A 13531-nucleotide genomic window follows, 5' to 3' on the forward strand; every position below is an offset into this window, starting at 1 on the left:
TATTTATTTTTATTTAGAAAGCCAGAGTTAACATTGCGAGAGAGAGAGAGAGAGAGAGAGAAAGGAGGAGGAGGAGGAGAGAGAGAGAGAGAGAGAAAGGGAGAGAGAGAGAGACAGAGAGAGAGAGAGAGAGACAGATCTTCCATCTGCTGGTTCACTCAAGCTGGGCCAGGACAAATCCAGGATCCAGGAGCTTCCTCCGGATCTCCCATGTGGATGAAGGGGCCCAAGGACTTGGGCCATCTTCTGCTGCTTTCCCAGGAGCATTAGCAGGGAGTTGGATCAGAAGTGGGGCAGCTGGCACTCCAATCACTGCCCATATAGGACACTGGCATCACAGGCAGTGGCTTTACCTGCCACACTACAATGCTGGTCCCTTAAGTCTCTTTTTTATATATGTACCTAAAATGGGATAGTGATCATATCCACCCCATTTTATTGTTGTGGAGATCAAATGGGAGAGTATATTAAAGGTAGAAAATCTAATTCAGAGTAAGCATTCAGCAATATCAGAATGGACATTGTAAGTCAGAATGTCTGAACATAAAGGAGGAGAGGGAAAGGCATAAATGCCCACAGCAGACTCTGGAACTGATCCTGAGCCACCTGGGGCTCCCAGGCGTCCAGGAGACCACAGAATCTTAGGGATGGAGAGAGTCCTATAGGTCCTCCCCAATTTGCAAGCATTTTCGAACAGAGGAAGTTCTTCCTGAAGCAAAATCCCAAGCAAAAGACTAACGTTTGAAAACGATCCGTGTGAACTGCTCTTGGTGAAGCCGGGGCCACAGGTCTCAGAACCTCACCCCTCTGTAGGCTGCATCCTGACTCTCCACGCTTCACAGATTAGGAGGAAATTGCCCCTACCACACCTGGGGGCAGAGTGAGCTCATCTCTCAAGGTCTTTTCCAAGCACACTTGCAGCCAGATAGGCCATCCCACTGGCAGGCCTGAGGACAGAGCCCAGAGATGTTTTCTTTGGTGTGGGGCCACGGGTTAGCAGGTGGGTCTATGTTCTGCCTCCCAGTATCCTTCAATGCCGAGCACACCCCTGGGCAGGTGGAAAGGGGCCTGCAAGCTCTACACAAAATCAAAGCTTCCAGAGCAGGGAAGATCTGTTCCTCCCTGCCACACTCCCCCTGCCAGACGTACTTCGAAGTGGTACTTCAGGAAGTTGTAGGGTTTCCGAAAATACTTGTCATCCTCTCCGTGGTGCAGACGCTCACAGACCGGGTCATAGCGAAGCTGCCGCCACTCCCCGTTGTACACGGTCTCACACCGGCCCCCGTAGTACCTGGCATCATACACACTCTGTGCCTCTTCCTGGGTCAGGATATTGTACCTAAATTGAAAAGACAGTTTCTGAGAGGGGGTAAGGGGGAGAGAAAGGGAGAGAGCGAGTGAGCAAGTGAGAGAGTGCTTTGGGAAGGCAAAGAAGGTATAAAATGGCATCTTCTGGAAGATGTTGTAGCTGGAAGTTTGAACAGTAGTTTCTCAAACTGTGTTCCTAGGAGCCCTAAGATTCCTTGGAGTGCCTTAAGAACTAGTTTAGGTAACAACAGAAGACTGAGTGGGCCAGGCCTGGGCTCCCAGTTTCCCTTTAAATATTTGTTGAGTAAGTTAGGGAGGCAGGTGCACAATTATTAAAAGTCCAAGCAGCAGAGCCAGAGAGGCTGGGCCTGATGCCCCGTTCTGCCACGTTGAGCTGTGTGACCTTGGGCACATCCTTTACCTGCTCTGTGCCTCTGATTAGTCCTTCGTAAAAAGTAGTTAATAGTACCATGACTCCCACAGAGTTACATATGGGTTGCTCATGCACATGAATCACAGCCATGCTTGGCGTGCATGAAGTACTGACCAAATGTTGCTGGTGTTTCTGTTAACATGATTTTGGAAGAGGACACTGATGCTGAAAGCTAAGTTTGAAATACTGGAAGACTTGCACAGTGCCATGGTTAAGATCATAATCCTCAGGAAGGCACACCGAGTGCAGAGTTGGAAAGCCTAGCAGTCTCCTGTTTAATTTCCAGCTCTGCCACTCACTAGCTATGTGACTATGAACTTTCTGGATGCTCTCTGAAGTTCTTTGTACTCATTTGAAGAACTGACATAAAAATATCTACCTCTCTCAAGGCTGGCATTCTGTACAGCAGGTTAAGCTGTTGCCTATGAGGCCAGCATCCCATATATGGGGTGGATTGAGTCCTGGCTGCTCCTCTGCCAATCCAGCTCCCTGCTAATGTGCCCAGGAAAGCAGTGAAAGATGGCTCAAGTATTGGGCCCCTGTTTCCCATGTAGGAGACCTGAATGAGTCCCAGGCTCCTGGATTCAGCCTGGCCCAGCCTTGGCCTTTGCAGCCCTTTGGGAAGTGAATCAGCAGAAAGAACATCTCTCAATCTCTCTGTCTCTCACTCTCTCTCTCTCCCCCTCTCTGGAACTCAGCATTTCTAATTAATTTATTAGCTGATTAATTAAAAATAATAATACCTACCTCTCATGGGTTTTGTCAAGTCTGAATGAAAGTATTAAAGTAAAGCACTCAGTAAATGATACTTCCTCTCCCTAACCCACACCCTTCCAGAAATATCATCCCCTTTTCCCTCGTTGGAGTATTTCAAATATATCTGTTTCATGTCCTAAAAGCACATGGTTTTTATTATGTTTAGGTAAATGCAAAGTAGGTAAAATAAAGCTTTGATTTTCTAAAATGGCAAATTGAACAGAAAAAAAAATGAGAGATGGCTAAGGCTTCCAAGACTCAACAATCAAAGCCTCCTAAGAGGAGAACCTAAGTTCCAGATGATGAATGTATGGCTTGTCTCCACCCCTCAGACTCCTGTTTAGCCTTTCAGACCCAATTGACTTATTTTTTAAATAACTATTCAGCCTTTTCTTCTTTCCTATGTAGTCATTTTTCTTCTTTTAAAAATAATTATTTATTTGAAAGACATAGAGAGACGGGTGACAAATGAACTGAATTTCCATGTACTGGTTCACTTACAAATGCCAACCACAGCTGGGCTGGGTTAGACCAAAGCTGGGAATGCAACCATGTCTTCAATATGGGTGGCAGGGATCTAAGGACTTCAACCATCCTTTTTGCCTTCCAGGATCTGCATTATGATCTGGAGTCAGGAGCCAGAGAGAAATATTTAACCCAATATGGGATGCAGGCTTATTGACCACTATGCTGAATACCCACCACAAAGCCCAATTTATTTATTTTCTAGAAGGCTTTTATTTAATGAATACAAATTTCATATGTACAGCTTTTAGGAATATAGAGTTTCTCCCCCCCCCATCCCAACCCCCATCCCACCTCCTACTCCCTCTACCATCCCACTCTTCATTAAGGTTCGTTTTAATTGACTTTATATACAGAAGACCAACTCTATACTAAATAAATATTTCAACAGTTTTCACCCACACAGACACACAAAGTATAAAGTACACTTTGGAAACAAGTTTTACCGTTAGTTCTTATAAAACACCTCGTTAAGGACAGAGGTCCTACATGGGGAGTAAGTGCACAGTGACTCCTGTTGTTGATTTAACATTCTTGTTTTTTATGTCAGTGACCACTGAGGATCTTGACATGAGCTGCCAAGGCTATAGAAGCCTTTTGAGCCCAAAACCTCAGTCAATATTTAGACAGGGCCATATGCGAAGTGGAAGTTCTCCCCTCCCTTCAGAGAAAAGTAAATCCTTCTTTGATGGTCCTTTCTTTCCACTGGGGTCTCACTCACAGAGCTCCTTCATGCAGAACAGTTTTTGCCACTAAGTCTTGGTTTTCCATGCCTGAAATACTCTCATGAGATTTTTCAGCCAGATCCAACTGTTGTAGGGGCTGATTCTGAGGTCAGAGTGCTTTTTAGGGCGTTTGTCATTCTATGAGTCTGTTGTGTGAACTGCTTCCCGTGTTGGAACTTTCTCTCATTTTTAATTCTAACTATTGTTATTAGCAGACACTTATGTGATCCATTTGACACTTATTCCTATCTTTATGATCAGTTATGCACTTAAAATGATCACTTTAACTAGTAAGATGGCATTAGTACCTTCCAACTTAATGGGGTTTGGAGTCCCATGGCAAGTTTTTAGCTTCACCCCAGGGGTAAGTCCTCAGGAAGGTGAGCTGAATTGTACAGCTCCTCCCTCTCATTCCCACCAAACTGTACAGCTCCTCCCTCTCTCATTCCCACTCTTGTACAAAGCCCAATGTCAATGTTGCCTCCTCCATATGGATTTCCTTGATTATCCTGGGCAGAAAATTGTCCCCTTCTCTATGTTCCCATGGCCTCTGGCATAGCATTTATCATAACTCTTTTTGCCCTCTGTGAAAAGGCAAAAAGGTAGATAAGCAGGGCATACATTGTGAATAAAACCTGCCTCAGAGATAAATGGATAATTACAGCACACCTGGCATATAGTCGAAATTCCATGTAAGTTAAGTTTTTTCTCCTCTTCCTTTCTCCATCTGCTTCTTCACATTAGTGGAAGTGATGTAATAATAGCTATGATGAATTGAATACATATTCTACTAGACATTTAGCATATATTAGCTTTCAACCTCATGACAATTTTGCAAATGCAGAAATTGAAGCTTAGAAAAATTAAGTAACTTGCCTTTAGTCACAGCTGGATTTTTCCCTATGATTTTTGTTTTTAACAGTGAAAACTGAGTTCTGTATTTTTATTCCACCCTGCAATTTCTATCTCCCCATCCACTGAATGTGTTTCTTCCTGTAGCTTATAAATATAGCCTTTTAACAGACCAAACAAAAATTCAAAGCACAAAAAGCCCTAAGATTGTATTATAACTTTTTTTTTTTTTGGACAGCAGAGTCAGACAGCGAGAGAGAGAGAGACAGAGAGAAAGGTCTTCCTTCCATTGATTCACCCCCCAAATGGCCGCTATGGCCAGCATGCTGCACTGATCTGAAGCCAGAAGCCAGGTGCTTCCTCCTGGTCTCCCATGAAGGTGCAGGGCCCAAGCACTTGGGCCATCCTGCACTGCCTTCCTGGGCCACAGCAGAGAGCTGGACTGGAAGAGGGGCAACCGGGACAGAACCGGCACCCCAACCAGGACTAGAACCCGGGGTGCCGGTGCTGCAGGTGGAGGATTAGCCTAGTAAGTGGCAGCGCTGGTCATATTATAACTTCTAAGCATATGTAAAGCCTAGGTAGCTCTGGAAAGTCTGGTTGAAAGAGCCCCCAAAAAACATGAAAAGACAAACTCAGAGAAGATCTATCTCTTATACACCTGCCACATATATAAGAAATAGTCACACATCTGTATAAAATTATGTGTATAAGGATGTTCATTGCATCATTGTTTATCAGAGAAAAATTGAAAACATCTAATTATCCTTTAATAGAAAGTAGTCAAATAAATTATTCTATAATTATATTATAGAAGAAGAGTCAACAAGCCTGAAAAAACATAAAAGGCCAGATAGGAAATATTTTTGGCTTTGTAGGGGACAGATCTGAATTGCAGATCCTTAACTATGCCATTGTAGGGTGAAAGTGTGTTCCAATAAAACTTTATTTATAAAAGCAGTGGCTGGATTTTGTCTTCAGGCCATAATTTGCTAAACCATCTCATAAAATACTATGTTGCTTAAGAAAAAAAAGGAGGTAGAAAATATGCAAAGAAGGGGGAGGGCTCTTCAAAACGCATTGTTAGGATGTGAGGGTGATCTGGCTGCGACATCTGTCACCCCATTGATCGCCAGGGTTGATTCGGCTGATTTGGCTGGCTGGGCGGGTGTCTCCTTCCTCCCTCACTGCTACACGTGCGTCCCTCTGAAGCTGCACACTCAGTCGAAGAGGACGACCTTCCCCGCTAGAGGAGGACCGGTCTTTGGTCGAGGGTATATGAGTGGCTGTGTTCCCCTGCTAGAACCTCCAAACAAGCTTCAAAATGCATTGTTAGATGAAGCCAGCAAGTTACAACAGTATGGATAGCAGGATCACATTTGTGCAAAATACACCCATATCTAAAGTGCAGAATGCACACGGACAGATATTTTATACAATATATATTACCAACACTTTTTAAAACCTGACCCAGAAGTACTTATACCAAACTTTGACAAAAGTAGGCTCTAGGGTGGGCAGGGACAGAAGATGATTGGGTGAGATACAGAGACACTCAGTTTCTACGTCGAACATATATTGCTACTTTAATAGTAAATAAGACTTTAAAACTGATGAATGATTAAATCTGAAACAATGAGAGGTCAAGAAGGGCCTGTGAGATCTTGAGATGTGTAGAGAAACCATCGGGGGGGGGGGTGGATTCTCTGCTCTGCATTCAGTGTGGGTGAAGCATAGCTTTAGGATGCACACTTGAAATCCTCCCACTGAATCCACGAGAGCAGGGTTGTGGACCATGAGCTTTTGGTCAGTAAGGAAGGAATTATTTTGTAGCTCAACATCTCAAAATCCCATGTGTCTACTCAGTTTATTGCACACTTTCAAAATCAATGGCAATCCTTTTGATTGGGTTGTGGGCTGAATTCTGTCTCCCTGACATTCACAGATTGAAGTCCTAACCCTCCAACCCTCAAACTGTGACTATACTCAAGATAAACTTCTTAGAGAGCTAATTAAGTTAAAATGCGGTCATTAGGGTGTGTTCTTATCCAATATGAGTAAAGTCCTTGGAAGATGTGTGTGTGTGTCCACATGTACTTCCAGGAGCCAATCCCATCTGGGAGGTACACTGGGATGGCAGAGCAATCAGACACTAATGAGTAAGAGCTGCTTTCTTCAGAACCCATGGTTGTCCCTGAGTGGCTGCAGCTTGGCTGCGTCCCTTTCTGACCACATTTCCACATTTCCTTATCTGCAAAGATCCAGCTGGTCACATCGATTTGCTTCAGTGCAATCAGCCTGCAGAGAGAGGTTCTTATAGGACAGGCTCTGCTCTAGGAGTGGAGGGGATGAAATGATTAGTCAGAAGTAACCTCTGTTCACAAAAAGTCTATATTGAAGTCAGGTGACAAATCCAAGGCAAAGATAGAGTGACAGAGAACTGACAATACCAGGATAATACCAGAATGCCATGAAGTGCTAGCCTTGGTCTGGGAACTGGGGGAGCAGAGATGCCAGGAAGCACACACACTGGACATATGGACAGCCAATAACTGTCCCCAGCCCTTTTAGATACACTCGGAGAAAATAGGATATGTGGGAGGCTCTGGGAGCCATAGACCAGGACCAAGCCAGCTTCAGTAGTGTCAAGAACAGGAGTAAAGACTGTCAGGAAAACTGTCTGTGGGAATTGTTACCTATGGCTTCTAATCTGCTTGAGTCCCTGTAATAAAATACCATAGACTGATGGTTGAAACACCAGGAATGGATTTTCTCACAGTTCTGGAGGCTGCAAGTCCAAGACAAGATGCCAACAGGGTTTATTCCTATTGAGGGCTCACTTCCAGGCTTGTAGATGGACACGTTCTCATGAGTTCCCTCTCAGATGATTTCTCTGTGCACCTGCAGTACCTCCTTCTCTTCATATAAGGAGCCAGTCCTATTGGATCTGGGCCCCTCCCTTATGACCTCATTCAACCCTAATTAACCTCCCTAAAATCCCTGGTCCCAAAGACAGTCACATAGGGTCAGGGGTTGGGTTTTGACATATGATTTTGGGGTGGGGTGAAGGGTACCATTTTAGTAGACAACGTGACGGAAGGAACATCCAGGTAAAGAATAGGGGGAAGGCTATTCTAGAAAAAAGTAGGAATTAAGTTTATTAAAGTTCAGAAGGAAAGAGAGCAATGCATTCAAGGAACTGATCCTGAACATAAAGTGCGGGAAGAAGATAAGTTAGAATCAGGGCCAATTGACTCTCAACACATAAAGAGACTGTGGCCTGGGCATTAAGCAACAATGGCAAAGTCTGTCTCACTCCAAAGCCCAAGTTCATTGCACTGTATCACACCATGTTCCTTGGTTGTAAGTGCAACTGTAGCTCAGTGCAGACCACAAACAGGGCTGTCAGAAAGGGCACTTCAAGACATCAGCGGAGCCTTCATGGAACATGTGGCTTCTTTCAGTGGGCTTTGGAAATGGAATTTGAGGGAGAGGAGGCCAGTGGCCGGGGCGGGGGGGGGGGGAGGGTAAAAGGAGAGGGTTGCAGAGAGAGAAATCATGGGCGACATCGTGGATGCAGGACTGGCAGGTAATGCCCGTGGTTGAAGAGAGAGACCATCCTTGCTCCCCAACAGCCCGAAGGCAGGGACTCACCCCAAGGCTGCCTTCTCTGATCCTGGAATTGGGTCGTACTGTGCGCAGTCGCTTTCAGTGGCCCTGATGTCCTCACAGTTGTCCTCATCAGAGCCATCCAGACAGTCATTCTCTCCATTGCACACAAGGTGGCGTTTCAGGCAGCGACCTGAGAGCAGAGAAGTTGTGGATGGCCCCTGGACCCCAACCTCCGAAACCCCAATCTGGGCCATCATCTCTCTGCCTCTGTGCCCAGCTAAGGTCCTGCCCCATCACTCCCTCATGGATCTAATCCCCATGCTGCAGCCCCCTAGTCATCTTTCTAAGATGCAATTCTGCTCTGCTCTATATCCCTCTGTGGCTCCCCATTCCTCTCCTTCCAAACGCCACACCTGTGCCCCAAGTTACCTCAATGGCCCGTCACCTTCCCCTCTTTCCAAAGTCCTGATGCTGTAAATATCCTGGGATGATTCCGAGTCCGTGACTCCCTGTGTTTTGTGCAGATTTTTCCCCCTAGAGACTTCTAATCTATTTTCCAAGTCACAGCAACTCAAATACCATTTTCAACCTGCTCTGACTCCTCAAAGCACATTTGGGCAACTCCTGCCAGAGGGTCCCTCTGGACCATGTATGTATGGCTATTATAAGGTATTGTAGGGGCCAGTGCTGGGCATAGCAGGTAAAGCCGCCGTCTGCAGTGCTGGCATCCCATATGGGTGACGGTTCGAGTCCCAGCTGCTCCACTTCTGATCCTGCTCTCTGCTACGGTCTGGGAAAGCAGTAGAAGATGGCCCATGTCCTTAGGCCCCTGTACTCGCATAGGAGACCTGGAGGAAGTTTTGTTCCTACAAACTTGAAGTACTATTACTTGGGTTGCTGGCTTGTCTTAAAATACCTATTCCTGGGCCCATCCCAGTCTTCTAGAACAGCAGGCTCCAGAGAAAGGATCCAGGATTCTGCCTTTTAACAACCCCCGCTGGTGAAGTGTTCTGTGTGATCCATTTGACAGGCACAGCTGTTAGTCCGCTGGCATGCTACTCACCTGTCTCCTTACACTGGAAATCCTGTCCACACTGTGCTGGCCTTAGACAAGCTGTGGGACTGTAACAGCTGGCTCGATCCCAGATATCACCACTGCAGATGGTCCCCCCAAACTTGTTAGGCTGCAAGAGGCTCCGATGTCGGTACTAAATCAGATTTTGAACCAGACACAGTCATGTCAATCAATCAACCAAGATATGTGCAGGCAGGTCTCAGCTCAACATAAGGAACAACTGTCTCATGACTGAGAGCTGCCTACAGAGCTGTCTTTGAGGGGATGAGTGTACTAAAACAGTCGTGTTCAACCAGAGGTGGCATACTCCCCACTCCCCAACCAGGAATATGAAAGAGGGCCTCCGAGCAGCAAACGAAAGCCTTGCACAAGGTATTTCTAGGGTCTACCTACTTGCTGGGAAACACCTCTCTTCTCCTTTCTTCAACTGGTTAGTCTACAATCATCTGTCAAAATTCACATCCTGCTTCCCCTGGAAAGTCTTCCTGAGCTTCCCTCTCTCCCTGCACCTGTTGTGTAAGTCTGTGATTGAGCAGTCACTTGTCTGCCCCTCCAACCAATATAATTATGGGGTCGAGGGTGGCGATGGACAGGCCATGTCTTATTTGGATTCCTACACTTGAAACTTGATCTGTGGTCAGGTACCTAGGAGGCACTTCTCCTTGGGAGCATGTCTTCTGGTCATGGCATCTCCTTTTCCCCTGTACTGTATCTACGATTGAGGGGGGATGGCTTCACTCAGCTACGGGGACGTGTGGGTATGAACAAGGCCCAGCCCTCAAGAGCATCACATCTGCCTCGTTGCAGTGATTTCTTCAGAGATCGCCACGTGACTCAACCAGGCCAGCGATAGTGCTCTCTGGGAATTCACTACCTGGAAGAAACAGCTTCTTGTGGCTGCAGCTGCTGGGAATTGTGGACAGTAAGTGGTCATCTCGCCTATTACATGGATGCGACCCACCCAAGAGCTAGAGACATAGTGAGCTCTGAGATCTGATCTCAGATTTATTCTATTTATTTATTTATTTACATTTATTTATTTATTTATTCATCTCTGATGAATAAATGCTTTCTGACGGAAGGCAGAAAAGGATGAAATGCATGCCAGTCTTGGGGCGCTAGGGTTTCAGGGTAATACTTTCTGTGGAGTGTAGCATCAGATGCCAGAATAGAAGAATTTCCCCACGGATCAGGATATTCAGAGAAACATGAAGTCCCATCCGTGCCTTCCAGAGTCTTAGGGTCTAACTGAGGAGATGCAGTGTACAGTAATATACAGCGCATGCGGTGTGGAGGGCACCCCCACAGTGTCCGAGAAGGGAACCTCAGCCCTCTGTTACCTGCTGCCTCTTACTTCCACCCAGCCCACAGGCTGGAGCAGAAGAGCTGTGAGTCCCTGACCTCAGCCTATTTCTTGCTTGTAAAGAGTCAGTGCCTGGCACTTTGTGTCTTAGTTTCCAACTCTCTAAAAAGAGGGGGTGACCTGGATAACCTCACAAATGACAAACACTAGTGACTCTTCCACTTGTGTCCCATAGTTGAAAATGCATAGGCACGAGAATTAGATGAACTTGGGTTCAGATCCCAGGTTCACTTACCAACTGACCACGAGAGAGTCACTGTGACCTTTTCTCAGTTTTCCAGTGTGCAAAATGGGTGGGTAACAGCACCTTACACTGAAAACACCATGTGAGACCTAAGTGAGAGACTTTGTGAAGAAACACCTAGCGCTGAGCCTAGTTAATCATCAGTGCTCAATAAACAGAGGTACTTTCCCCTTGGTTACTGTCATCCATGCGTTCTTTTCCAGGTGGGTCCAATGGCTGAAGTGCTGGTTATGTCTCCTTTTGGTCACTTCTGCCTGCTTAGCTGCTAAGTAGCGAAGAGGCAGAGGGTGCAAGGAGAAATGAAGATCAAATCTGTGCATTTGCCTCCCCTGCCTGTTAGTTAATAACAACAGCAAGAGATTTGTAAACTCAGTGGGAAAAGATTATAATTAATGATCAATTTGGAAATACCAGGATATTTTCCCCCTCAGTGGAGTGATCAATCTACAAACATAGAGCCCATTTTCTTTCTCACTCTTCAAAAAGTTCATTGGATTTTTAATGGATGTAGTTACCAACATGATGATAATGGAGATGGTGGCTACCAGTGGTAGAGCACTCATAAGTGGTCAGATACTTCACATTCTTTAATCTAATTTCAACTTCACAAGTTTATGAGGTTAAGTATTATTATGAATCCTATTGTAATCTGGGTTAGAATTTCAATTTCTTAACATCTCTGACCCCCTGTTTTCTCATCTTCAAAATGAGATATATCTGAAAGTTTGGTAAAGTTTAGGGAAAATACAGGTAGAAAAATCAGCCCTTTATCTGGTTCCTGGAACACACTGAGTAATATCATTGTAGTGAGCTTTTGGGCTACTCCAGAAGAACTGGATTAGGTGACCACTAAGGTCACTGACTGCTCTCCGGTATAGGTCAAGGAAGGCAGGAGAATGGAGTGGTCAGCCTCTCAGTCTTTGTTTCGATCACGCTGAACATCCACACTCTGCCTCTGTCTTAATGGGTGACCTACACAAAGTGCGTGGCAAGGCCTATCATTCATAGTCGGCTGTGCAAGTCAACCTACACGGTTGATTTAAGGCATTAGCTCAGTGTGTAGTACATGGAAATTATTTAATAAACGGTGACTATGAAAGCTATTATCATCCTTCCTGGGGCCCCTATACTTAGAATGGGGTGCAAGCTAAAAGGCGCAGTCCCGTCAGTTCCCTGTTTTCCAGTTTGCTGTCAAAGAAGAAAGATCCCGTGTTGCAGGGAGGTCGGCACTGAGTCTCCCTCTGCGACTGCTCCATGCTGTTGCCTGTGGTCCATATCATTAAGACATATTTTTTTTCTAGTTGGTAGATAATGTTTGTTCCCAGAAATACACATCTTTCTTTGGGTGATTTGGGGAGGAAGAAACACCCTGATAAAAAGAAACGAAGGGAGCCTTTCACTTAAATAATTAACGGAATAAATTATTTTCAGGATTACTTTATGGACATGTTCATGTCTTTTTGACTAAGGCAGTAATTTGATTCTGATTTAAACTCACAGTCACTCACACTATCTGCTATCTCCATTGAAATACATAAGAAAATCTACTTTAGGATGGATTATAAATTGAATAGTAGCTATAGAAAGACACTGAGTTCTAATCCTTGGAACTCATACATTTTACCTGATTTGGAAACAAGTTCTTTGTTTACAGTATTAATGTTTTTGAGATGAGATTACAGTGGATTGCCTGAGTGGCCCTCAATGCCATCCTAGTGCCTTATAGAGGAAGCCAGGTAGACGCCCACCACCAGGGAATTTAAAACCAGTAATAAAACAGAACAGAGGTCAGACTACTTTTTGTTATTACTCCGAGCCAGTGATTCTGAACAAAGTCAGAATTCTGGGACTCTGCTCTGCCAGAATGGAAACTCCCTGCATCCCTTCCCAGCATGCTCCTGGGAACCATGACAGACACACCCCTGCACATTGGGGGTGCCTGCCTTCTCAGCCCATGAAAGCAGAGTCCTCAGGAACACCTCTCAGGTGTCCCCTGGCTTACCTCAGTTCCCCATAGGGAGCTATGCATTTTGCTATTTAACTCCCCATGGACAGCTTGGCATTTTGTTGCTAAGCCATCAGCCTCAGCAGATGACCCTCATTAAAGGGCAGAAGCTTGGCCTGGACCCAGAGAGGCCATCAGGAATATCTGTGCCTGTGTCCAGATGGCCACTTTTCTGCCTCTAAGCATAAATACCCATCTTTTGCAGCCTCCACTTTTGATGCTTTCCAGATAGAATCAGATGAGGGCCAAGTTTCACCATCCAGATGTCCATGGGTCCTGGATACCCAAGACTCCTGGATTCATAGCTCCAACTGCTTACCTGTATTTCATACCTACCATAGAATCCAACAGGAAATGCCCCCGAGCTGGTCATAGATGGCTTACCTTTGTGTCCTGGCATGGAAAGCAGTCTGTCCACTCTGACCAGCTGCTTAGCTGGCAGTCAAAGGCTCTGGGGGTCGCGGCCCGATTTACTCTCCTAAAGACAGGAAAGAACCATCCATCTTTGAGGTGCAGAATTTAAACAAGTGTGAAAGCTGTGCACATTTTCCTTCCAGTAAAACATACTATATGCTAATTGAAGAATGAACACTTATTGTACTCCTACTACATGCAGGTAGAATGCTGGAGGAA

The 13531-nt window shown here is 45.3% G+C and overlaps 1 protein-coding gene across 2 annotated transcripts in view; it reads right to left on the minus strand.

Moving 5' to 3' along the window:
* Positions 1–13531, minus strand: part of C8A (complement C8 alpha chain) — a 63972-nt gene that overhangs the window by 37376 nt on the left and 13065 nt on the right. The window contains 4 exon segments of one of the 2 annotated variants that reach the window (NM_001082255.1): positions 1150–1339; positions 8254–8401; positions 9275–9419; positions 13283–13376. In NM_001082255.1, coding sequence (NP_001075724.1) covers positions 1150–1339; positions 8254–8401; positions 9275–9419; positions 13283–13376 — 577 coding nt within the window. 2 annotated transcript variants of the gene reach the window in all.

Source organism: Oryctolagus cuniculus, chromosome 7, assembly GCF_051225735.1.
Source record: "Oryctolagus cuniculus isolate XC-2025 breed Fujian yellow rabbit chromosome 7, ASM5122573v1, whole genome shotgun sequence".
Lineage (NCBI taxonomy): Eukaryota > Metazoa > Chordata > Mammalia > Lagomorpha > Leporidae > Oryctolagus > Oryctolagus cuniculus.